Genomic DNA, 26,080 nt, shown 5'->3' on the forward strand with positions numbered 1-26,080 from the left:
TGAAGCCGTACAGCGGCCACCTCGACCGCAGCAGGGACCGATTCAATCCCCACCTCAGTTGGGCCCACATGCAGGTGGAGAGTGCCTTCGGCCGCCTCAAGACATGATTCAGGTGCCTCCTGACCCACCTGAGGTGGTGTCAGTGTGTTGTGTCCTCCACAACATTGTGGAGAGGAAGGGGGAGGCCTTCCTATCGGGGTGGGGGGCAGAGGCCGTCCATGAAGGGAGGGCCTTCGAGCAGCCGTGGACAGCTGCCAGGCCCATCACTTGGGGTTGTGCATCCGGGGGGCCTTGAGGGAGAGTTTCTCTCAAGGACCTCAATAACTATCCCCAGGGCCTTTCACCTGGGGGTCTGTGCCTTGCTCCACTATCCCTTTCCCACCACAACCCCTCCCTTCCCTGTACAGTCAAATACACCTGTTTTGATTTCAACAAAATGAACTTTGTATTTTTCTTACATTAAAATAAACTGTGGAGGAGGGTGGCTGAGAACCTGGAGCAGAGAGGGAGGAGGGGGCTTAGGGCTGGGAGTGGCATGGGGGGGCAGCTGGAAGTGCCACCTCGGGTGCGGATTAGCCAGCAGCCTGGGGATTAAGGGGTTAACTACACCTAGCCAGGTGGAGTGACCAATAGGAATGTAGGTGGGACTTTCAAACTGGGACAAAGGAATTTGGTTTTTTTCTTCTCTCCCTTTTGGCTCTCTGAGTGAGTTCTCTGCAGCTACAGAGAGGGACAAGCATGTCTCTCTCTCTCCAAGACATCATTCTTCATTTTCTGTAAGTAGAGTAAAGTTTAGGTAGTTTCGTTAGGTTTTATTGTTTTAAGGGTTGGGTATGGGATCTGAGATCTGGCCCTGCTTAAGAGATGTTTGGCTTTTCTTTGTAACTAAGTTCTAGGCCCATGGAGTTTCTCCATGAGTATATTTTGTTACCTCCCTATCTAGTCATTATGTTTGCAACAGGAATATTGTTGTAATAATAAAAGTTCTTTCTTTTCTTTTATTAACCTGGCAGTGGTTAATTGTGTGCCCTGATTTTTATTTTAGGGGTGAGATTTCCCAAATGATCTTTCCCCTGGTTTCTTTAGCAACATTTGGGTGGTGGCAGCGGAAGTTTTATTCGCAAGATCTAGGGTTTTAAGATTTTGGGGGAAATTTTATACCAAAGCCTGGTAGATAAGGCTTTGGGGTACACTTGCTGGCCCCCACTTCTGCATTTATCATGCCAGAGTGGGGAAGGAGCCATGACAGCGGGGACCTTGGCAAATTTGGGGTTGGGTGGGTTCTGGGACCACAGGGGGGTGGGCAGGTGGGGGGACTGGAGTGGGGTCAGGGATGGCAAGGGAGGCAGGGGGAGGGGGCATAGGCATAACGGGGGGCAGGAGGCAGGAGCAGGGACAGGAGCTGGGTGTGCTATCATTTCCCACATGATGGCACACATGTCACCCTGTCAGACAAGCTGGTTCCACATGTGGCTCTGCCACTCAGCGTCCTCCCAGACCTTCTGTGCCAGGGTCTCCTGCATGTCGTGCAGGACGCCTACATGCTGCCTCATCAGGTCACTGTGGAGTGCTTTCAGGTCTCTCAGGGTCGGGCAGCTGCCTTGGCTAGCGTGGATCGCCCCTCAGTGATGGCTGGTCTGGCTGTGGAGAATAAAGAGGGAGGGGCAGTCAGTCATGCATGCACACACTGTCCCTGAGGCCATGCCCTCCTCTGTGAGCAGTGAGCAACTGTCCTCAGCCCAGAGGACAGAGATGTCCCGGGAGCAAGGCCATGTGTGGGTTACACAGCAGGCCCTGCCTCACAGGGGCCCTGAGGTGCTCAGGGGACCATGCTCCCCTCTCCTTTCCCCCTCCCCCCACAGACAATCAGGCAAGGGAAGTGTCTGGTCACAGTGGCATCACATGGGTGGGAGAGGGGGGCTGGAGCAGCTTGGCCCTATCTGGGGCCCACACACACACCTGCACCTGGCAGCGCTCTCCACAGGAGTGGGTGGTGCCTTGCGTGGGCAGGCATGCTCATGTGCGGCACTCCTAGGTGTGTATGGGGTCATGCATGTGCCCTTGTCCCCAGCCTGCTTCCAGCGGTGGCTGGGGTTGGGAGGGCATCCCCGCCCCCGGGGTCAGACTTGTGTGTGGCCTCCCCAAGCCTGTGAGCAGGATCCTGGGGGTCCTCAGGGGCTGCCTTCTGAGGCTGCGTGGTGCAGACTGGTGCTGCACGTGCATCAACTGCAGCATGACGTCCCGGCCGAGTGACGATCGCACCCCATCCCCTCTGTGCCCACCTCCTCCGCCCTGTGTGTGTAGAAAACAGAGCACTTAGCTGATATTCACTCCCCGCTGTCAGAGGATGCCTGCAACACATCCTGGACAAGGTGTACCAGCTCCAGGCTCAGCATCACGGTGCTGGCTGTGTCCTTCTCCTCCTGCCTCTGCTGTCCCTCCTCCTCCATGACCTCAGGGCGGGCGACGATGGGTGTCTCAAGGCCGGAGTCGACCACCACAGGTGGGGAAAGGGCTTCCCCAGCCCCCAGGATCTGGTGCAGCTCCTGGTAATAGGGGCAGGAGTGGGGTCCTGCCCCAGAGTGCAAGCTGCACTCCCTGGACCTGGCATAGCCCTGGTGGAGCTTCTTGGCTTTACTCCGGACCTGTTGTAAGGTCCGGGGGGCGGGGTCCCCGCTCTGCCAGGGCTTCAGCCATGTACCCATAGATTTTGGTGTTTCAGCACTGGGAGTGGAGATCTTGTAGGGCAGTGTTTCCCAACCAGGGTTCCGCAGACTATCATCAGGGGTTCTGCGAGAAATTGTGGAATAAATAAATAAAAATTTTGAAATACTGCAAACAATTCCAAATATCCCTCGAAATATTGTGGGAATTTTTGTCCGACAATTGGCAATACTGGAGTAATCTTCGTACGCTACCAACTGCCTCTTTGTTTTGTTTTGGTCAGTTCATATCTAAGGCTGTGTAATCTACATGCCTCTGCCGACAGAGGCATGTAGATTAGACACATAGGCAAAGGCAAATGAAGCCGCCATTTAAATGATCGCGGCTTCATTTACATTTACATGGCTGCCGCGATGAGCCGACAAACAGCTGATCAGCTGTTTGTCGGCTCGCGCGCTAGTCTGGACGCTCCCCTGCCGACATCAAAGCCCTTTGTCGGCAGCCCCGTTATTCCTCGTGGGATGAGGTTTACCAGGGCTGCCGACAAAGGGCTTTGATGTCGACAGGGGGAACGTCCAGACTAGTGCGCGAGCCGACAAACAGCTGATCAGTTGTTTGTTGGCTCAGCGCGGCAGCCATGTAAATGTAAATGAAGCCGTGATCATTTAAATCGCGGCTTCATTTGCCTTTGCCAAAACAACAAATCTACATGGCTCCGTCGACGGAGCCATGTAGTCTAGACGTACCCTATGGTTATATTTAGTTGTATTGTGCCTGCCCTTCTGCTTCCCAGAATTCTCCGCTTTTCTAGTGCACATTATGGTCGTTTGCTATTTTGTAGATTTGTAGTCTTTGAGCAGTTTTGTAATTAACGTTTTTACCAAAACTGTGGTTGTTTTCATGTATCTAAAATCTCACCTACATAACAGTTTTCATACGGCCGTCGAAAATAAAAAAAAATGTAGAAGTATATGAAAAGAAGGCATGTCAGTGAAGGAGAGGACAGTGAAAATGAATCAAAATTACAAGAGCCATGTACTAGTGAAACAGGAAGAGAAGGAACAATTGTGCATTGTTTGCAGGGAAAAACTAACACACAGCTATGGCCCTGGCCAAGTTAAATCGACACTTCACTACTAATCACGGCCATTTGTCAAATAAAACAATTGATTACTTTCAACGACTTTTGGATTCACAAGGAAAACAACGTAAAGTTTTTGAGAAGAAGGTAACTATCAGTGGAAAGGCTCAAGCAGCAAGCTATTTAGTAGCTGAGCTAGTTGCACAAAAATTGAAAAGTCACACTATTGCTGAAAGCCTAATAATGCCTGCTTGTAAAATAATAGTGAGTACAATGATGGGCAAAGAGGCTGAAAGTGAAATTGACAAAGTTCCTGTTTCTAATAATACTATTAGTAGGCGTGTGGATGACATGTCACACAACATTGAAGATGTCTTGTCTGAAATACTAACTTTGCTCTCCAAGTCGACGAGTCAACAGACATAACAAGTAAAACTCAGCTGTTGGCATGCATACCATTTGAAAACGAAGGTGCAATAATGGAAAATTTTTGTTGTTGTAAAGAGCTACCAGAAATGACCAAAGGTCAAGACATTTTCAACATCTTGTCTTACTTGTAATCATGTGGTTTGTCATGGAGCCAGTGTATTGGAATTTGTACTGAAGGTGCCCCCTCAATGAACGGCTCAATAAAAGGCTTTGTTACACTCAAAGAAAAAAACCCTGATGTCACAAGGACCTGCTGCTTCCTCCACCGGGAAGTTCTGTTTCAAAAACTATTGGGGAGGATTTAAAACAAGTCCTTGATGTAGCTGTGAACATGGTCAATTTTATAAAGCAGCACTCTCTTAATTCACACATGTTTGCAAAGCTGTGTGAAAATATGCAAAAAGACCATGTGATTCTCCTTCTACACATGATGTTAGATGGCTTTCAAGAGGGAAAGTTTTAACAAGGGTATTTGAGCTGCGAGGGGAACTACTGCTTTTCTTCAAAGATAATAGCCAGTTTTTCTGACTTTCTTGAAGATACAAAATGGCTGCTGAAACTAGCCTACTTAGCAGATATTTATCAATACTTGAACACCACCATGCAGGGCCCAAAAGAAAACATTCTAACTTCCACAGACAAATTTCTTGCATTCAAGAATAAACTCGGTTTGGAAAAGACACCTTTCAAGTGGAAATATTGAAATGTTTCCGCTCCTACTTCAGTTTCAGAGTCAGACAGGTTATAAAGAAGTCATCCCATTAATTACCAGTCATTTGGAATCACTGACAGAAAAGCTTGACCAATACTTTCCTTCTTTGTCATCAGAAATGTATGACTGGGTTAGGAACCCTTTTGTTGAGTTCTCACAAAATTTACTCAGTCTGCAAGAAGAAGAACAACTGACTGAACTACAGTGTGATCGAACTTTGAAGATAAAATTCAATGAAGTGCCACTTGAGTTTTGGATTTCAATAAGAAGAGTATCCTGTAATCTCAGCAAAAGCAGTGAACATCTTACTCCAGTTTTCAACTTCTTACCTCTGTGAACGAGCTCTCATGTTTTACAAACATTAAAAGCAAAGAAAGAAATCGTCTGTCTGTCGAGGAAGAACTGCGAGTGTGTTTTTCAAAAATTCGGCCAAGAATTCAACATTTGTGCAAAAAGAAACAAGCCCAAGTGTCACACTGAAAGTAAAACTTATATTGACTTTGGATGTGAACTTTATTTTGACGTTTAAGTAAACTTTATTTTGATTTAATATTTTGATATTTAAAAAAAGGATTAAATACAAAAAAAAAAAAAGACAGGAAAAATGCTCCAAATTTTTTTTGCAATGTAAGCTGACATTATATATAACAGCTCTTTACAAATAAATTTTCTTGACAATAATTTAGCAGTAACTGAATTGCGCTCCTCGCCGTCAACTTTTTCTGGCCAAGCAAACATTTTCATAGGTAGGGGCTCCTTGGGATATGAAAAATTATTTTAGGGGTTCCTCCATGGGAAAAAGGTTGGGAATCGCTGCTGCAGGGTCTCCTCCTCCACCCACAGCTCGAGGAGGGACAGGATCTCCACTCCAGAGCAGGAGGGTGCACGCCACTTGCTACCCCTGGCTGGGTCCTGGGAGCCTTGGTGCTGCTCCCTGCGAGGGCCAGGGGGGTCTCAGGGGGCTTGTGGCTGGGCTATGGCTGGCAATACCTGTGGCAGGGAGAGCCACGTGGTCAGGGTGCTGCTCCAGGGCTGGCTTCCTGCCACAAGGCTTGTCCAGGGTGCCTGCAGCTTTAAGAGGGGCCAGGAGACAGGAACTATAGAGTTATGATTAGTTTGTATGGAGTGGCCACCAGGGCACCTGTGTTATTTCCTGGAGGCCTCTTATTTGAAAAAAGACCCTTTTCCCCATACACACACTTCTTTTTCCAAAAGAGGTCTTTTGGAAAAAGGGTTCTTCCTTGCAGAAAGCGGTTTACTGCTGTTGGAATAACCCCTCCGTTCTTTCGACTTTGTCGAAATAACTCAATAGCAGTGTGGGTGTAAGTGTAGGTTTTTTTTGGAAAAACAGCCATTTTTCCAAAAAAATATCTGCAGTGTAGACATACCCAACCTGGTGTTCCATCAGGGCATGAGTCCTGCCCTACCTCAGCAGTGTGAGGTGGTGGAAGAAGGAGAAAGGAATTTAAAACATGAGCAGGATTTCTGTCTGGAGAGGAGCCCGAAAGGTTCAGTTACCAGGACATCCCAGTAGCTCTTTGATTTTAAACTTTGAAAGACTGAAGTCAGAAGAGATTGGGCTGGGGGGGGTCTGGGCATCAAAATTAGAAATGGAAAACTGGCATCTTAACACCAGCAGCAGCAGCCACCTGATGCAGAAAGCCCAGTGTAGCAGAAAATGCAGAATTATGCATTAATTGAACAAATTTCCCCCATTAACGCTGTAAGCTGTGTCTGCCACCCAGGAAGAGTTCCCATACTGAAACAGCAGCCAGCCTGCACTGCACTGAAACAGGCAGCCAGAAAGTAAACAGTGTCTGAAACCTATTCTCATTAGGCTAATTTACAAATAAATTACCATATTCAATGGCCTTATTTTTACTGCTCGTTAACAAGCCCATGATAGGATGATAATTATGGGATTTTAAGTGGCTAATGGCAGCTGGGGTGTCAAAAGCAGTTTTTACGAATCTGTTTATGGCAGTGAAGGTGACAGGAGGGTGGGACACAGATGTTGGAATCGCATGTTGGGGAAAAATAGCTTTAACTCTTGAGTATTTATTAGAGAGGAGGGAAGACTAATTTAAAAGTGAAACTCAGAAAAACAAAGGAAATTAGTCAGTCTGCTGGTGCTCAGGCAGCAAGTATTTAAGGGGAACTTAGCCTATTTGTGCACTGCCTGGAAAACATCAGGGTGCTCCTCACCTTTCCCCTCTTGCTGTTTGACTTCCTCTTTCCAGCTGCTGCCCCTGCAATGAGACTCTGAGTTGTCATAACTCACAAGGATCCTCACAAGAGACATTAGTCCAATGTCAGTGAGTCTCCAGAGGACCAGTACATCATGGGACAAGCATGCCTGAGACCTGCGGGGATAGAGATGAGGAGAAAGCTTTCACTGGGAAACTGGGTTCCTATTTCACCACTGTGATACTGACAGGGTCAGCAGTGGCCAGCAGAGCTCAACCAGCCAAGCGTATGAATAACTAATCATCCACTCATCTCCAGCATGCTTCTGCAGCACCCAGAAGGCAGGTCACTCCCTGCTCCGCTGCTGGGTGCATGGTGCAGAGCACCATAAAGGAGAAGACCCAACGCTGCACCAGTTCTGTCCCTTCTGTGATGACTAGTGTGGTTGGAGCTCTCACACCCCTCTGTCTGTCAGAGGCTCTGGGATGTCTCTCTCCTCCCTGCTCCCCCCTTTTCTGTATAGTCAAAGTTGTTAGCTCCCCAGGGGTTCTGCACTTCTTGACAGTTTCTTGTGTGCCTCACTCACAGTGTCCCCTTTGCTGCTTTGGGACTTCCCCAGAGGCAAGGGTCCCTGCTTACCGAGTCATTCTCATCACAGGCAAGTCCTGAGTAAGGAGTGGGGGAGAGAAAGACAAATCCCCCTTTCCTGGCCTTTGTTCTGTTCCCGCATCCCCGGTGGGGTAATCCTCCAAGAGAAGGGGGGGGGGAGAGAGAGTCCAGGCGCACCCACTCCACTGGACTCCAGCCCAGGGGCCCTACAGGAGAGGTAGCTGGCAGGGCTCCTTGCCCCACCCTAATACAGCTACCTCTCCCCTGGACCACTTCACCCACTACTTCCTTCTATTACCTTCTGCCTTTTACCTCAAGGTTTAGCACTTCCCTGCTCAATTCTCCTCTGTGCACCTTTTAAAACTCTTCTCCTTACTGCCTGGGAGGAAACCTTTTATAGGGACCTGGAGGCCTTAACTAGCAACAGGTGCTTAATTAACCCCTGTTGCAGGCTGACTCCTAATTAGGCCTCCATTGTCTGCCCTGATTGCTGGGCTGTGTTCAGGTGAGTCTAATTTGGAAACAAGAAGTCATTCAGGGTATGTCTACACTACAAAGTTAATTCGAACTAACAGCCATTAGTTCGAATTAACTTTGATAGGCGCTACACATGCAAACCGCTAGTTGGAACTTAATTCGAACTAGGTAAACCTCATTCTACGAAGACTAACGCCTAGTTCGAATTAACTAGTTCGAATTAAGGGCTGTGTAGCCCCTTAATTCGAACTAGTGGGAGGCTAGACCTCCCCAGCTTTCCCTGGTGGCCACTCTGGGCACCACCAGGGAAACTCGTCTGCCCCCCTCCCGGCCCCGGAGCCCTTAAAGGGGCACAGGCTGGCTACAGTGTTTGTGCCAGTTGCAAGCCTGCCAGCACCCAGCCAGCAGACCCTGCACCTGGCACGGCATGAGCCAGCCACCCGCTGCCACCCAGCCCTTCCCCTCTTCCCAGGACCAGGCTGGCAGCTCACAGGAGCCTGCCTGGGGCTGCAAGAGGTGGGCACCCACTTGGTCAAGTGCAGAGATCGTGGACCTCATCGAGGTTTGGGGGGAAGCCTCCAATGTCCACGATCTCCGCACTAGCCACAGCAACGCGGCTGTCTACGGCTGCATGGCTGACAGCCTGGCCGCCAGAGGCCACATGCGGACCCGGGAGCAGGTCCGCTACAAAATTAAGGACCTGCGGCAGGCCTATTCCCGGGCCTGCCAGCCAGGGGCCGACCCGGAGGCCTGCCCCCACTTTCAGGCCCTGGACTGCATCCTGGGGGCTCATGCCGTCCCTGCCCCCCGGGTGGTGATAGACCCCGGGGCAGAGGGCCCCGTCCCGGACACGGAGGAGGAGGAGCAGGAGGACGCCGAGAGCCAGGAGCCTGCTGGGAGCCTGCCCAGGACCCAGGACCCCCGAGGCACCCCACAGAGCACAACGCCTGTGTCGTCCGAGGCCGGGGAGGCCTCCACATGTGAGTACCATCATGCTCCCCTTATGTGTACGGGGGGTTGTGGGGGGAGAGGGAGCCCAGGGACCGTGAGCCTGGCCCTTGCCCGCCATGGAGCAGCAGCTGGGTGTCATGCAGGGGCCCTGGCCTTGCAGAGGGGGGCTGGGTTTCACCCACCTTGTCCCCAGGGAGAATTGACCGCTGCTCTTGTTTCACCACAGCTGCAGCACCTGGGACTGCAGGGCGCACCACCCCGCCTGCAACAGCCACCCGCACCCGGGCCAGCAGGCGTGCCAGGAACCAGGACTACCAGCGGCAGCACACAACATGCTGCCACCACGGGAGGGATATTGTGCTCTGCGAGGTCAAGACGGGTGAGGAGGCATCGAAAGCGGGCTTTCAGTTGCCCGAAGGCCCCCTCCACCACGATGCGGGCCCTGGTCAGCCTGGCATTGAAGGCCTGGCGGGATGGGTTGAGGTACCCCGTGTAGGGCTTCATGAGCCAGGGTTGTAGGGGGTAGGCCGCATCCCCCACCAGGCACACGGGCATGTCCACGTCCCTGACCCTGATTTGGCGGTCAGGGAAGACGGTCCCGGCCTGCAGCCGCTGGCACACGGAGGAGTTCCGGTACACCTGTGCGTCATGTGCCTTGCCGGACCAGCCCACATTAATGTCCGTGAACTGTCCGTGAACTGTCCCCGGTGGTCACACACGGCCTGCAGGATCACGGAGAAGTACCCCTTGCGGTTGACGTACCGGGAGTCCTGGTGTTCCGGGGCACAGATGGGGATGTGCGTCCCATTGATGGCCCTCCCGCAGTTGGGGAAGCCCAGGGCGCCGAAGCCCCGGATGATGGCGTCCGGGTCGGCGAGGCAGACCACCCTGCGGAGCAGCACCCGGTTGATGGCCCTGACCACCTGCGGAGAGACACAGCAAAGCGCGAATCAGTGGGGCGCCCGGGTGGCTGGGAGTGTTCGTGCCCTGGCAGTGCCCCGCACCCCACTCCCTGAAGCAACCCCCCCAGGCAGCGTGTAGTATGGCCGGGAGAGACCGGTGCGGGGCACTTTCGCCTCCTCCCTCCCCCCCCCTTTTTCCCTGGGGCGGCCCATCCCCTCCTTGCAGCCCCCCTCCCCCCCGTCCAGTGGCCTGTGAGTGCTGTACCTGTATGAGCACTGCTCCGACGGTGGATCTCCCCACGCCGAACTGGTTCCCGACAGATCGGTAGCTGTCCGGCATGGAGAGCTTCCAGAGGGCAATGGTCACACGCTTCTGGAGGGGGATGACGGGCCTCATGCGAGTGTCCCTTCTGCGCAGGGCAGGGGCGAGCCACTCGCAGAGCTCCAGGAAGGTGTCCCTCCTCATCCTGAAGTTCTGGGTCCACTGTCGGTCCTCCCAGCGCTCCAGGACGATGCGGTCCCACCAGTCGCTGCTGGTGTCCAGACGCCAGATGCGGCGGCGGACGCCGGCATCCGGGCGCCGCTGCGGCTCCTCCACGGCCCCCAGGGCGGCCAGGCGGAGAGGCAGGGGGCTGACGTGCACCAGGTGGTGCCAGGCAGCCTCCAGCCATTGGTGGCAGGCTTGCAGCAGCAAGTCCACAAACTGCACCAGAAACTGCAGGGTGAGCTCTGGCTGCATGTTGCCACCTACAGCGGCGTCCCCGAAGGGAAGCACCGACACAGACGGGCGCAGAGAAAAACGCTTTGCTGTCCCTCGGCGAGGTTGGCAAGCAAGCAGGAAAAGCTGAGAACCGGCTGTCCGGGGGGGGGTCCCTTTAAGCACGAGCCTCAGATAGCCTCAGACAGCAGCCACACAAAGCAACTACTGACCTGATGACCTGCCAGAACCGGTTTCAGCTGCCCTTAAATGCCCCCCTGCGTCCAATCAGTGTGGACGCGCTAGTTCGAATTAGCAAAGCGCTAATTCGAACTAGTTTTTAAGTCTAGATGCGCTAATTCGAATTAGCTTAGTTCAAATTAACTAATTCGAACTAAGTTAGTTCGAATTAGTGCTGTAGTGTAGACATACCCTCACAGACCTCCCAATATGGCTACCTTCTATAGGATTTTGTAGACCTTCCATGAGGCCTCGGTAGCCCCCTGCCCTTGGGGTGCTGCACATTCTCCTGTGCCCCTCCTCTCTCCTTCTTTTTTGGAGGGGGGTGTCTGTGGAGGGGGCTGCTTTTTTGTGGCAGGCAGGCCCTGGCTACCCTTACATTCTAGGCCAGGCCCCATTTTCCACCTGCTTTTTTGCGGGCAGCTTTCCCGCCCCCCCTTCACCTCAACTAGCTTTTGAGGGTGCAGGGGGGTGGGAGTCTTTTCTGCCCTGCTTCTGGGTAGGGGGAGCCGCCCCCTCCCATCTCTTTGGGGGTCTATTGCTCTCCCCCCCTTTCTCCACCTTGGCAGGCCTAACCTCCACCATTCCTGCTGCTGCTGTTGCTGCTTTCCCTGAGGCAGAGGAGGTAAGGGGGCTGTTTTAGGGCAGCCCCTGGGGTTCTCTCTCCCCCCACAGCTTGTCCTGTGTTGGGGAGGACACTCAGGGTATGTCTACACTAGCCCCCTAGTTCGAACTAGGGAGGCTAATATAGCATTCGGACTTGCAAATGAAACCCAGGATTTAAATATCCCAGGCTTCATTTGCATGTTCCTGGGCGGGCACCATTTTTAAATCCCCTTAGTTCAAACTGACACCTCATTGCAGGAGGAGTAACAGTTAATCCGAACTAAGGATTTAGTTCGGATTAACTTCTGACTGCCGCGTGTAGCCGCGGGCAGTCAGTTCGAACTAAGGGGATTTAAAAATGGCGCCCGCCCGGGAACATGCAAATGATGCCTGGGATATTTAAATCCCGGGTTTCATTTGCAACTTCGAATGCCTACATTAGCCACCCTAGTTCGAACTAGGGGGCTAGTGTAGACATATCCTGTGTTCCTTAAATATTAATTTATCCTCACCTCCCCAGTGCAGCTGGAGGAGCTGCTCTTTTCCATCCTGTGCTGGGAGCTATACCCCTTACTCCTTTACTCCCCCTTCCCCTTCTCCATTGTTGCCCTCCCACCCCACTTCCAGCCTAGTGGGGGGGAGTGGTGAAACTCCTTGCTCCCCTCCCTTTCCCTCCCTTGATGCTATTGGTCCTACCTTAATTGTTTGTGTTGTCTTCCTTCCCCATCCATTACCACAATGGAGGGATTGTCTGATAACACCCCTGCCAAACCCTTCCCCCACCCTCCCTATAAACAACAACTCCTCTGAAGCTGCCGCCACCCTCCCACCTGCCGCCTCCCAAGCCGCCTCCCGGAATACCATCCCCGGCGGCCGCGGCCCCTTTCCCACCCTGACCAGGAGGCACGGGGTCCGTTGTCTCTTGGTAGCGGCCTCGCCCCACGTGCAGACCTACGTGCGGGCGTTGGCCCGCGTGGTGGGGCCCGCGGCCATGGTGGCAGCCTCTAGGATGTTCAGGAAGGTGGTATTCTTCCTGGCGTCCGAGGGCCCCACCCAGGAGGTGGTGGAAAGGGGTTTGGCGGTGGGGGGAGTCCACGTTCCCCTCGAGCCTTTGGAGGACCTGGGCGTACGGGTGGTTTTGTCCTCCGTTCCTCCCTTCCTCCCCAATGCCGCCCTACTGCCTTTCCTCTCCACCCTGGGGAGGCCTCTGTCAGTCCTGAGTCCCCTTCCTCTAGGCTGCAAAGATCCTACCCTCCGCCACGTCCTCTCCTTTCGCCGGCAGGTACAAAGCCAACTACTGCCGGCGGGACGTGGCGGAGAAGCCCTCGAAGGGTCATTTCTGGTGCCCCATCAAGGGGCCCGGTACCGGGTGTACTACACCATGGGGGAGGCTCGGTGTTTTCTCTGTCGGGCGACGGGGCACGTCCGAAGGGACTGTCCCCTGGCCCGGTTTGGAGAGGCACCCGGGACCCCCGACGCCCGGGAGGGCACCGGCCCTACCATCGCTGGTGGCCCTGACGGTCCGGACCCTGGGATCGCCCCTCCTCCAACCGTGACCGTCGTCAATCCCGCTCGGGTTCCGCAGGGCCCAGACGAGTGTGCGGGTGCTGTTGCTGCCACCGCCAAAAGCAGCAAGGCCGGGCCTGCGGAGGAGAGGGTGGCGGGGTCAGCGATGGGACTCAGATGGGGCTTACCTCAGGAGGAGGTTTTCCCTCCCCCTAGCTTCAGCGCTGGGGATATTTCCATCTCGTCCTGCAAATGGCAAGGGCCCTCCTGGGGGAGGGTAAAGGGACCGAGCGGCGGGAGGCTGCAGCCTACCAGCGGGTCCGCGGCTTCCGTGACACCCTGCTCACGTTCGGGTATGGTCATGGTTTGCTGCGGGGCTCAATGGGGACTGCCAGCACTCCTGCCGTCGATCATCTTTGCCACTCTGAACACCCGGGGCTGCATGTTGGGTCTCCGCAGGAGCCGGGTGTTCTCCTTCCTTCAGGAGGGGGCGTACTCTGTCATTTTCCTGCAGGAGACCCACACGGCTCCGGCCGCCGAGACTAGCTGGCAGCTGGAGTGGGGGGACAGGGTTTATTTCAGCCACCTGTCAGCCCATCAAGCCGGGATGGCCACCCTGTTATCCACGAACCCGCAGCCCGAGGTGCTGGGGATGGACGAGGTCGTGCAGGGCCGTCCCGGAGAGTCTCAGCTTATTCCAGCGGGCATCTGCCTTCCTCGGCTCTCTGGATCCTCTCTGGATCGCGGCTCCCGCTTCTTCTACGCCCTGGAGAAAAAGAGGGGGGCTAAAAGACACATCGTCTGCCTTCTGGCGGAGTATGGAACCCCCCTCATGGATCCGGTGGAGATGCGTGAGAGGGCTCGCGGCTTCTACGTCTCCCTGTTCTCCCCGGATCCAACTGACACTGATGCCTGCAGGGTTCTCTGGAATGAGCTCCCAATGGTCAGCGCGGGCGACTGAGACCGGCTAGAGCTGCCTCTCTCTCTGGCCGAGTTCTTGGAAGCCCTCTGCCTCATACCCATCAATAAATCCCCGGGCATGGACGGGCTGACCATGGAGTTCTACCGCGTATTCTGGGACATGCTCGGCGTGGACCTTGCCAGTGTCTAGGCCAAGTCCTTGGAGAGCAGGGTCCTCCCTTTATCGTGCAGGCAAGCCATGCTTGCCTTGCTGCCTAAGAAGGGGGATCTCTGTGATCTGAGGAACTGGCGTCCTGTCTCACTCCTCAGTGCGGACTATAAAATGATCGCCAAAGCCATCTCCCTAAGGCTAAAGTCCGTGCTGGCGGATGTGGTCCATCCAGACCAGACCTACACCGTCCCAGGCTGTACCATCTTTGAAAACCTCTTCCTGGTCCGGGATCTCTTCGAGCTAGGGTGTACGGACGGTCTGTCGTTCCCCCTCCTGTCCTTGAATCAGGAGAAGGCATTAGACCAGATGGACCACAGGTACCTCCTGAGCACCCTGCGGGCCTTCGGCTTCGGGTCCTATTTTGAGGGGCTCTCCACCCTATATACTCCCCGGGGCGTACTTCAAGAGGTGAAGGATGCTTTGCCGCCCACTGCTTGGGTGTACCTAAACAGGGTCCTGCGAGAGGGTGCACCCCACCCACTGCTCACCCCCAGCCTCTCCATTGGCCCTCAGCCCTGCATACCTTCCCGATTGCCTCCCCTTCGTCACTCGAGCCGGCTGCACGTGTTGCAGCCGTTCCCCTTCCGAATTGCACCGAAGAGTCACCTGTACACGCTCATGCTTCACACGCTCCACTTCTCCACCCTCGTGTCCCGCCCAGACACCAAGTGGCGGGACCTCCTACCACCAATGGAGGGTGGGCTAGCCTCTATTCGACCTTGGTTCCATGTCCCACTGGGGATATCAGCTGGAGAATCCTCCATGGTACGATGAGCACGGGCATGTACTTGGTGCGGTTCACCCCCATTCCTGACACTTGCCTCTTCTGTGACATGAAGGAGACCCTGGCGCACGTTTACCTTGAGTGCGCCAGGTTACAGCCCCTCTTTCGGCTCCTCCAGAACCTCATGTTGAGGTTCCGGCTGCACTTTTCTCCTCACCTGTTAATCTATGCATCCGTGGCCCCACCAAGTCGCAGGACCTCCTGGTCTGCCACAATATATATATATATATATATATATATATATATATATATATACAGGCAGTCCCCGACTTACGTGGGATCCCTAGATACGAACGGGGTGAGGCAACTCCCGCACATGCGCAGCAGCATTCCCGGGACTCGCTCACCTGGGTCCTAGGATCCTCCTCCTCCTCGGGCCGGCTCCGACTGGGGTCCCACAGAGCTGCCGGGCAGAGGAAAAGTGCCTCCCCACGCCCGCTGCCGCCCCCCACCCCCTGCCGGCAACAGGCTGCCCCCTCCCCTGAGCAACAGGCTGCCGAACAGACAAAAGCAGCCTCTCTGCCCCTCCTCCCCTCTATACATGCCGGGCTCCTGGAGCGCAGCAGCGTCCCCGGGGCTCACTCACCTGGGTCCTAGAATCCACCTCCTCCTCCTCTTCGGCCGGCTCCAACTGGCCTCTGCCTGCAGCAGCTGGCCACAGGGACAGGGATCCCGCAGAGCTGCCGGGCAGAGGAAAAGTGCCTCCCCACGCCCGCTGCCCCCCCCCCCCCCGCGGCCTCCCATCCTGCACGCCTCCCCCCTCCCCCCCTGCCAGCAACAGGCTGCCCCCTCCCCTGAGCAACAGGCTGCCGAACAGCAGACAAAAGCAGCCTCTCCGCCCCTCCTCCCCCTATACATGCTGGGCTCCCTGGGCAAACAAAGACTCCACCAAAACAAACAAATTGCTGGCCTCATTGTGTTAGCAAAAAAAGGACCCTCCTCCTAGAACCCTGGGTGGTGTGTGGAAATAAAGCTATTAGCTCAAAGCATGGTGCAGAGCTGTTTGGTATTTGATGAGTTACTCCTTTAGTCCTGAGTTTGTCACAGGGACAGAAATAGATGTGAAATCTTCTGAACAGGGGAACAGACAGCAAAACAAACATTAGAGGGGAGTTAACCTTTCCCTATGCTATCCAAAACTAAAAAAAATGTTTGGCTAGAGTTTCCCCTACAATATGTACCAGTTCCGACTTACATACAAATTCAACTTAAGAACAAACCTACAGTCCCTATCTTGTACGTAACCCGGGGACTGCCTGTATATATATATATATATATATCCCGGCTGCTCATTCATTCTCTCTCATCTCCACTGGTTCATCTTGCTCTTTCAGTTTAGTGCTTGGAAAACAAACACGTACCAGCCTATCAGTGGGAATAAATATCGTGGAGATGTCGGTTAGCATGTTATCCCAGCTGGGCCTCTGGAAATTGCAGCACTGTAATGCTTTGGCAGGTTTTTAATGCTGAATAATTTGATTAGATCAGTGCTCAAGTCTGCTGCTCATGGTGAGATAAACCCTCCCAACATTAGGGAGAGAGAGCAGGCTGACTGCCCCCACCCCGGGTTGCTGGGTTTCTTTTATGGGGCCTTAAAGACATCATTTTATCATCTCCAATATTTCCATTTAGCACAGTTGTTGACTGAAGATTCTGAAGACCCCACAAATTGCTGGCTGGTTTAACTGCCATTTTCCACTGCCTTCTGGCTTTCGCTGCCAATCTGCAGCCAAGTCCATCCTTATCCCGGACTAAGTGCTTGCAGAAGGATTCTGTTTACTTAGCTGAACTTGTCAGTCACATAGATAGTTCCAGTCTCACCAGTGTGAAATTACCCTTCCCTGCACACCACTGCTTCTAGTGACAGGACACAAGTTCCGACTGGTGGGACCAGTTTGTCATGCAGTGGTGGGACGACCAGCAGTCGGTGGTGGATTTACAATGCAATATACCATGCCCTGACACAAGGGGCCCCCAGGGACAGGCAGTCCAGCACCCGGTCTGGCACACACCCCCAGCCCGTGCAGGGGGCAGTCTTTCTGGGGGGGCAGGGCAGTCCCTCTGCAGTGAGGGCTGTGTGGGGGGCAGAAGAGCAGGGAGGCTCACCTGCAGGAGAAAAGAGGCGCTTAGAAGCAGGAAAGTGCCGCTTCTCTCCGGCAGCTGGCTGTGTGGCTGTGCTGCCCCCTCCTCCTGACTCTTCCAGCCCCTGTAATGTTGTGCTGCTGTTGGCTGCCACCAGACAATGGAACTGTGGCCAATGGAACCTTCAAGTGGAGCACATGTGGGTGCTCTTCTCCGGGCCAGCCAGTGCAGGGCCACTGGGGCATCTGAAGCTGTACTCTGTGGCCATGGAGATCTTTGTATCTCCTCTGTCAGTCTTCTCTAGCCCCACCATGGCAGCTCTGCTTCTGCTCTGGACCCCCAGCTCCTCCCTTTCCACCTGGGGCCCTGCCCTTCTGGGGGCCCACATGTACCCCCTCCACACATTGCTGAGGGACCTGGCTATTCTGTCAGCAGCCCTTCCTGAAACCATAGTTCCCGTGCCTGTGACCCACACCCAGGTCTAGACCTGCACCTAGAAGAGAAAGGGGCTGGCTTTCAGCACCCCACTATTACAAACGTGCCAGTGCCACTGGTGTTAAACCTAATTGGGGAATGGGTGGTCCAGACCATGTCCCACCCAGACCCACCCGTAGCTGCACCCCTGCTCCTTCAGACATTTTTAATTTGCCTAAAAATCAAGGTCAGTTTTTTAGCAATAATGAAGCAATACTATGAATCTGGCAGTCAAAAATGAAAAAAAATGAAGGCGGGAAAAAAGAGGAAACTAAGCACAAGGACAGTTTGTCATGTTATTTTAAAAATCTTGAAGTATTGACTAGAGGACATTCATCAAATAGTATGGGTGAAGAAACATCTCAATTATGTGATCACGTGCCGAGTTGTGGGGATACCACGGCACCTGCAAAAGTTGAACAAGTGGACTCTGACATGGCAATGGAATTAAAAAATATTGGTAATTTTGTCAAAGTAAGGGAAGAAACCTACCCTGAAAACATTGCATTATGGCAAAAATCTATTTCATTGGATAAGATAGAATACTTCTTAGTAAATAAACCAAAAAACATAGGTAATAGGGAACATTTGAGAAAAGAGTATGACGTTGAAAGTAAAAAGCAATTTAAAGGTCTTCATGAGTCCCATTTTCTGAGGATGAAGAAAAATGGGAGCACAGAAATGAGAAGTTGGTTGATTTTTTCGGAAACCACCAAGGCAGTCTACTGTTATGTTTGCAAATTATTCCCTGACCATAGTTAAGTAAAACAAACATTTGTAGATGGACACGCTAATTGGAGAAATGTTGCAAGAGATATTGCTGATCATGAAACATCCAAAGCTCATATTAATGCTATGTGTAAGTTTGGTCAAAGATATAAATTATCCAGACGAACTGCTTCTGCCTTATCGGCTCAGTTTGAGGAGTGTTCTCACTGGAGGAAAGTGCTGAGATGTGTTGTTGCCATGGTGAAACTGCTGTCTTCTTTGGGACTACCTCTAAGAGGACATGATGAGTCATCAGTGTCAAATCTTGTGAGGGAGCTACACTTTTTTTTTTATTACTTCCTTCAAAATATGTATGCTTTTTCTTTGTTGTTGTTTTTCTACACATCAGTGGAGTATGCTACAATCACGCTTGGAGCAGGCAAATGGAAAACATTTGACAGTCGAACTAGCGGCAGGGGAGGGGTCCCTATCGGTAATAGGGGCATGCTGGGATGGTCATTCCATCCTTGGAGGGGTGTTGATTCCTGTAGGTTGGGCTCCTGAATTGGAGGCTCAGCCTGTCCACCCGCTCCCATTCCCGTGTCGAGGACACCTGTGCAGCATCCAGAACATCAGGTATGTGATAAAGGCTGGAGATAACTACACAGCTTTCTCACAGACCAATGTTCCATCCTGGGAGGATGGGTTTGGTGTATGGGAGACCTGGAGTCAGGGAGAGACCTATCTCAAATGCTGGGACCTGACCTAACGGTGCATGTGATGTCTACATTGACAGGTACTATAGCAGTGAGGAAGAACTCCGCCACCTGGTGTGGGTTCAGGCCATTAACTCTTGCAGGCAAGCCTTGCTTAACACCTCGCTCTTCCTACTGTGTTATGCCTAACGATACTGCTATCTCTATTGGGTCTATCCTGATCGCTCCTGATGTCACAGTCGATGCTTCTCTTCCTCATCTCCCAGATTGGGAGATGGATCGAGGCTATTCATTTGAAAATGCTCTAAGAGTAATTAGGGGAAAGATCGAGCAAATAGTATTAGAATCGGGGTCTAAAATTCCGTATGCTTCTATTGCTACAAAACAGGCAGAGAACGAAAATCTCCAAGCGATGAAAAATATCATGAAGGAAGTGATAAGGCAGCTACAGTGATTCAGTGGATAAAAGGGTCTGCTACTGTGGGAACAGGGATTTCATGGGGTTGGATTTGGGTTGTGTTTTGTCAATGCATATGAGGACTTAGTTTTATTGATGTTCCAGAAACTGATTAACTACCCAGGGGAAGGAGGTGAGATCAGCAGGTTTCTCTGCACGTACGTACCTGCTAAACTATCCTTTGCATAAAACACATACATTCCTAAGCATAGGCACAATATATGATACCCATCAACTATGACCCCCTAGATCCCTTTCTGCAGTACTCCTTCCTAGACAGCCACTTCCCATTCTGTATGTGTGAAACTGATTGTTCCTTCCTAAGTGGAGTACTTTGCATTTGTCCTTATTAAACTTCATCCTATTTGCCAAATACCATTCCTCTAATTTGTCCAGATCCTTTTGAATTTTGACCCTATCCTCCAAAGCAGCTGCAACCCCTCCCAGCTTGGTATCATCTGCAAACTTAATAGTTATACTCTCTATGCCATCATCTAAATCGTTGATGAAGACAGCGAAGAGAAACAATCCCAAAACAGAGCCCTGCGGAACCCCACTTGTTATGCCCTTCCAGCGTGACTGTGAACCGTTAATAGTTACTCTCTGAGAACGGTTATCCAGCCAGTTATGCACCCACCTTATAGAAGCCCCATCTAGGTTGTATTTCCTTTTTTTATTGATAGGACGGTCATGTGAGACAGTGTCAAATACCTTACTAAAGTCTAGGTATACCATGTCCACTGCTTCTCCCTTATCTACAAGACCTGTTATCCTATGAAAGAAAGCTGTTAGATTGGTTTGACGTGATTTGTTCTTTACAAATCCATGCTGGTTGTTACCTATCACCTTATTATCTTCCAGGTGTTTGCAGATGAATTCCTTAATTACTTGCTCCATTAGCTTTCCTGGCACAGAAGTTAAACTGACTGGTCTGTAGTTTCCTGGGTTGTTCTTATTTCCCTTTTTATAGATGGGCACTAGATTTGCCCTTTTCCAGTCTTCTGGAATCTCTCCCAACTTCCATGACTTTTCAAAGATAATAGCTAAAGGCTCAGATACCTCCTCTATCAGATGCTTGAGTATTCTAGGGTGCATTTCATCAGGCCCTGGTGACTTGAAGACCTCTAACTTCTCTAAGTAATTTTTAACTTGTTCTTTTTTTATTTTAACTTCTAAACCTACCCCATTTCCACTAACATTCACTATGTTAGGCATCCTGTCACCATCCATCTTCTTGGTGAAAACGGAAACAAAGAAGTCATTAAGCACTTCTGCCATTTACGAGTTTCCTGTTATTGTTTCTCCCTCTTCACTGAGCAATGGGCCTACCCTGTCCTTGGTCTTCTTCTTGCTTCTAATATATATGTAGAATGTCTTCTTGTTACCCTTTATGTCTCTAGCTAGTCTGAGCTCGTTTTGTGCCTTTGCATTTCTAATCTTTCTCAAACTGTGCTCCGAGAACTCCATTCAGGTGGACTGAGGAAAGGATATTAGTTTTTTTTTAATAAAGCGTTCTTATCTAAAGCACTTTACAATAGTTAGCTAATGGTACAAACAATGTACCATTGTACCATAAGTGGTCCACTGAGACCCTCAGCAATTTTCAAGTGGTCTGTGAAAAAAAGGTCAGACTACAAAAACAATCAAGGTACCTCACTTTATTTTCATTTACTTCTTATTACTTTTAATAAAGGAGTAGGATGAAGAAAAAAAGAATGAAAAATGGGAGGGGCAGGAAGAGTGAATGTTCTTTTTCTTGGTTGGGTCCCCAGGTGGGCCCCCAAAATGAAGCTGAGCACAGGGCCCCACTCACTCTAAATCTGCCACTGCCAGCAGTGGCTCCAGAAATTCCACATACAGGACACCTTCCTGGAGCCGCGTGAGTGGCTCACCCCTGCCCTCTGGTGACGGAACATTCACATGAGACCCACCATCCCCCTCCAGAAGCGTGTCACCATCGCACTGTGGAAGCTCACCACACCGGACAGCTACCGCTCCGTGGGAAACCAGTTTGGTGTGGGGTGATCGACCGTCGGGGCCCTGGTTATGCAGGTATGGCTCTCGTGCTGTTGTCCCAGGAGAGTGGTGAACTACTGGAATGCGGTTCCCTAGGGAAGGTGGGGAGTGGTGGAAGTTCCTCTCTGGAAGGTTTTTTCAGTCCCGCCTTCACAAAGCTCTGCCAGGGGATGGGTCAAGTTTGGGGTTGCTCCTGATGGGAAGTGGGGATTGGGCTTGGGGAACTCCCGTGGGACCTGGCAACCCTGTGATTCCTTGTTTGTCTCCTACAGGTGGTGAGGGCCATCAACATCATCCTGCTGTGCAGGGTCATCATCCTGGATGACGTGGACCCCATCATCGCCAGCTTTGCTTCCATGGGCTTCCCCAATGTTGGGGGGACCACTGACAACACCCATATCCCTATCCAGGCCCCTGAACACCAGGCATCGGATTATATCAACCGCAAGGGACGCTTTTCTATGGTCCTGCATAGGGATGTAGGGGTATGTCTACACTAGCCCCCTAGTTCGAACTAGGGAGGCTAATGTAGGCATTCGAACTTGCAAATGAAGCCCTGGATTTAAATATCCCGGGCTTCATTTGCATGTTCCCGGGCGGGCACCATTTTAAAATCCCCTTAGTTCAAACTGACTGCCTGCGGCTACATGCGGCAATCAGAAGTTAATCCGAACTAAGGACTTAGTTCAGATTAACTTCTGACTGCCACGTGTAGCCGCGGGCAGTCAGTTCGAACTAAGGGGATTTAAAAATGCCCCCACCCCCAGAACATGCAAATGAAGCCCGGGATATTTAAATCCCGGGCTTCATTTGCAAGTTCGAATGCCTACATTAGCCTCCCTAGTTCGAACTAGGGGGCTAGTGTAGACATACCCTAAAGGAGTAGTTGACTACCCGATAAGCCTATGCTTCTTGGATAGTCAAGTCGACTACTTGCATCCCCCCCACTTGCTGCCTCTGTATCAGGAATATCTTAGTAGCACATCTATAAAATCAGTGAAACAATTCTCTGTGCAAATGCTACATCAATCACAAAATAGCATTTTGTGCAATTAAACACAATAGTTTACAGGTACTCGATCTATGAACATAAAATGCTACTAACTTTGGTTCCAAAAAACATACAATTCTTGATACTGGTTGCATGCAACAATTGCCTTCCTTCGATTGGAATGTTCTCTTTCACTGTGACCAAGTGTTCTCCTGTGAATGAGTTTGTTTGTTTCAGTACCAGCAAGGAGCTGGTGTTCACCTAGCTGCAGAGTCAGCACTTGAGACTATTACCTGAAGCTGATATTTAAACTCTTTACAAATCATCATCACAATGATGTCATCACAACACTTGACACTGGTACAGTTTGGAAGTCTCAGATTTAAAGAGGCAAGGTAGAAATAGAATTCAGGCCTTTTGCCCTCTTTTGATAGAACATTTTTAAGGGCTACAATTACATAAGAACGGTCACATTGGGTCAGCCCAAAGGTCCATCCAATCCCAGTGCCCTGTCTTCTGACATTGGCCAATGTCAGGTGCCTCAGAGGGAATGCACAGAAACAGGTAATCACCAAGTGATCCATTCCCTGGTGCCCAGTCCCAGCTTTTGGCAAACAGAGGCTAAGGATGCTATCCCAGACCATCCTGTCTAATAGCCATTGATGGACCAATCCTCTATGAACATATCCAGTTCTTTTTTGAATCCTATTATAGTCTTAGAATCATAGAATCCTAGGGTAGGAAGAGACCTCAGAAGGTCATCAAATCCAGCCCCCTGCTCTAGGCAGGACCAATCCCAACTAAATCAACCCAGCCAGGGCTTTGTCAAGCCGAGACTTAAACACCTCTAGGGATGGAGACTCCACTACTTCCCTAGGTAACCCATTCCAGTGCTTCACCACCCTCCTAGGGAAATAGTTTTTCCTAATATCCAACCTGGACCTCTCCCACCACAACTTGAGACCATTGCTCCTTGTTCTGCCATCCCCCACTACTGAGAACAGCCTCTCTCCATCCTCTTTGGAACCTCCCTTCAGGAAGTTGAAGGCTGCTAGCAAATCCCCCCTCACTCTTCGCTTCTGCAGACTAAACAAACCCAAATCCCTCAGTCTCGCCTCATAGGTCATGTGTTCCAGCCCCCTAATCATTCTGGGTATGTCTACACTACCCCGCTAGTTCGAACTAGCGGGGTAGTGTAGACATACCCTCTGGTTGCCCTCCGCTGGACCGTCTACAATGCATCCATATACTTTCTATAGAGGTGGGCTGTCACGGGGTCACACGCTCTGCGCCCCTTGGGGGCTAAATCTGTCCCAGTGGCCAAGTCTATAATGCCCCCCTATCTGGGGTGAATATGGCCCAGCGTCTGAGTCTATAATGCCCCCTGTCTGGGGTAAATATGGCCTAGCGGCAAGGTATATAATGCCCCTTGTCTGGGATGCAAGGGTAGGGGGGCCCGGGCCCTCCCTCTCCAATGGGCCCTAGCCCAGGGCCCTATCAGCGGTGGGTGGTTCCCACCACTGGCTCGGTGAGGAGTTACTCCCGAAGAACTCCAAGTTCTCTGGAACACCTTCTGCTCCCTGCCCCGGGCTGCTTCCTACCCCCATCCACTGGCTGGCCCTGTCCCCACCTAGGCCAGCAAATGCTGCGGCATTGGCAGCTGCAGTAGGCGTGACAGTGGCGGCTGGTGTGGCTGCTGTAGTTGGCAAAGCAGTAGCGGTGGGCGCCATGGCTGTGGCAGTGGCCCATGGCTGGTGCGGTGGCTGCAGTGGTGGCGGCGGCTGTGGCGGCTTTGGCGGCTCCGGCTCCTCTAGCTGGTGTGGTGCCGGCGCCGGTGTCGGCGCCGGCGCCGGCTCTGGCTGGTCACACAGGGGAGGTTGCTCCTGGGCTCTGGCAGGAGCTCCTTCCCCTTCAGTGGTCAGCCCTGACTGAGCTGCTCCACTGGCCTTTATACTGACCCTGCAGCTGGAGCATGCCCAGCAGGGCATAGGGGGAGGGGCCTTCTCAGCCCAGCAAGCCTGGTTAAACCCTCCACTGTCAGTGTGGGGTTGGTACACCCCGTCACAAGGGCCCAGAACTGGACACAATACTCCAGATGTGGCCTCACCAGTGCCTAATAAAGGGGAATAATCACTTCTCTAGATCTGCTGGCAATGCTCCTCCTAATGCACCCTAATATGCCATTAGCCTTCTTGGCTACAAGGACACACTGTTGACTCATATCCAGCTTCTCATCCACTGCAACCCCCAGGTCCTTTTCTGCAGAACTGCTACTTAGCCAGTCGGTCCCCATCCTGTAACAATGTTTGGGATTCTTCCGTCCCAAGTGCAGGACTCTACACTTGTCCTTGTTGAACCTCATCAGATTTCTTTTGGCCCAATCCTCTAATCTGTCTAGGTCACTCTGGACCCTGTCCCTGCCCTCCAGCATATCTACCTCTCCCCCTGGCTTAGTGTCATGCGCAAACTTGCTGAGGGTGCAATCCATCCCCTCATCCAGGTCATTAATAAAGATATTGAACAAAACCGGTCCTAGAATAGATCCTTGGGGCACCCCGCTAGAAACCGACCGCCAATCTGACATCGAGCCGTTGATCACTACCAGTTGGGGCCCGACAGTCTATCCAGCTTTCTATCCATATTACAGTCCATTTATCCAATCCATACTTCCTTAACTTGCTGGCAAGAATATTGTGGGAGACCATATCAAAAGCTTTGCTAAAGTCAAGGTATATCACATCCACTGACTTTCCCATATCCACAGAGCCAGTTACCCCATCATAGAAACTAATGAGATTGGTCAGGCATGACTTGCCCTTGGTGAATCCATGTTGACTATTCCTGATCATTTTCCCCTCTTCCAAGTGCCTCAAAATTGATTCCTTGAGGATCCCTTCCATGATTTTTCCAGGGACCGAGGTAAGGCTCACACATCTGTAGTTCCCTGAATCGTCCTTCTTCCCCTTTTTAAAGATGGGCACTACATTTGCCTTTTTCCAATCATCTGGGATTTCTCCCAATCTCCACGAGTTTTCAAAGATAATGGCCAAAGTCTCTGCAATGACAGTACCCTCGGATGCATTGAATCTGGGCCCATGGATTGAATCCTGTTCTTTCCCCACCAAGGGCTGTCCACCTCCTTCCCATACTGCGTTGCCTGGTGGATTAGTCTGGGAGACAGGGCCGGACTAAGGGGTGGGCTAGCCGGGCAGTTGCCCAGGGTGCCAACCTACGGAGGGCGCCCGGCAGCGGCCGCCCGGGGCGGGGGCCGTGTTAACCCCCGCAGCACCAGCCAGTAGCGCCCTCCCCCCCACAGCCACAGGGCCCTGCTCGGTCATGCGCAGCCCGCCCTGGGTGGCCCTGGGCTGCGCACCATCAGCGGTGGCCGGACTGACTGGGCAGCGCATGCACCGTGCATCTGCCCATGCGCCCCGGGGGTGGGCCCACACATGCGTCGTGCGCCCAGAGGCGGGGCCGTGTGCCCCGGGGGTGGTGCCATGCGCCTGGGGCCCGGGGCGCCAAAATGGCTCGGGCCAGCCCTGCTCAGAGCTGATCTTGTCTGTGAATACAGAGTCAAAGAAAGCTTTGAGTACTTCAGCTTTCCCCACATCATCTGTCACTAGGTTACCTCCCTCAACCAGTAAGGGCCCCACACCCTC

At 52.1% G+C, this 26,080-nt stretch overlaps 1 protein-coding gene and 1 long non-coding RNA gene across 3 annotated transcripts; both read right to left on the reverse strand.

Annotated features, from left to right (window-relative positions):
• Positions 1 to 504: 504 nt before the first annotated feature.
• Positions 505 to 11,710, reverse strand: LOC142823914 (uncharacterized). 2 transcript variants are annotated; one of them, XR_016348237.1, is made up of 3 exons: positions 10,278 to 11,710; positions 7,092 to 10,033; positions 505 to 2,790 (listed from the first exon to the last, which is right to left on the reverse strand). XR_016348237.1 is itself a non-coding variant. In XM_075915684.2 (2 exons), the coding sequence occupies exons 1-2, from the start codon at positions 10,749 to 10,751 to the stop codon at positions 9,611 to 9,613; spliced, it is 897 nt and encodes a 298-aa protein (XP_075771799.2). In that variant the 5' UTR covers positions 10,752 to 11,710; the 3' UTR covers positions 5,412 to 9,610. The 2 variants fall into 2 exon arrangements, 1 of the variants encoding a protein (XP_075771799.2); XM_075915684.2 differs by lacking the exon at positions 505 to 2,790 and having other exon boundaries at positions 5,412 to 10,033.
• Positions 11,711 to 11,991: 281 nt separating this feature from the next.
• LOC142823922 (uncharacterized) lies at positions 11,992 to 15,708 on the reverse strand. The gene is made up of 3 exons (XR_012898982.2): positions 15,325 to 15,708; positions 13,374 to 13,827; positions 11,992 to 13,198 (listed from the first exon to the last, which is right to left on the reverse strand). It is a non-coding gene; the product is annotated as an uncharacterized LOC142823922 (long non-coding RNA).
• Between the last annotated feature and the right edge of the window lie 10,372 nt (positions 15,709 to 26,080).

This window comes from Pelodiscus sinensis, chromosome W (assembly GCF_052426305.1).
Source record: "Pelodiscus sinensis isolate ZL-2025 chromosome W, ASM5242630v1, whole genome shotgun sequence".
NCBI lineage: Eukaryota > Metazoa > Chordata > Testudines > Trionychidae > Pelodiscus > Pelodiscus sinensis.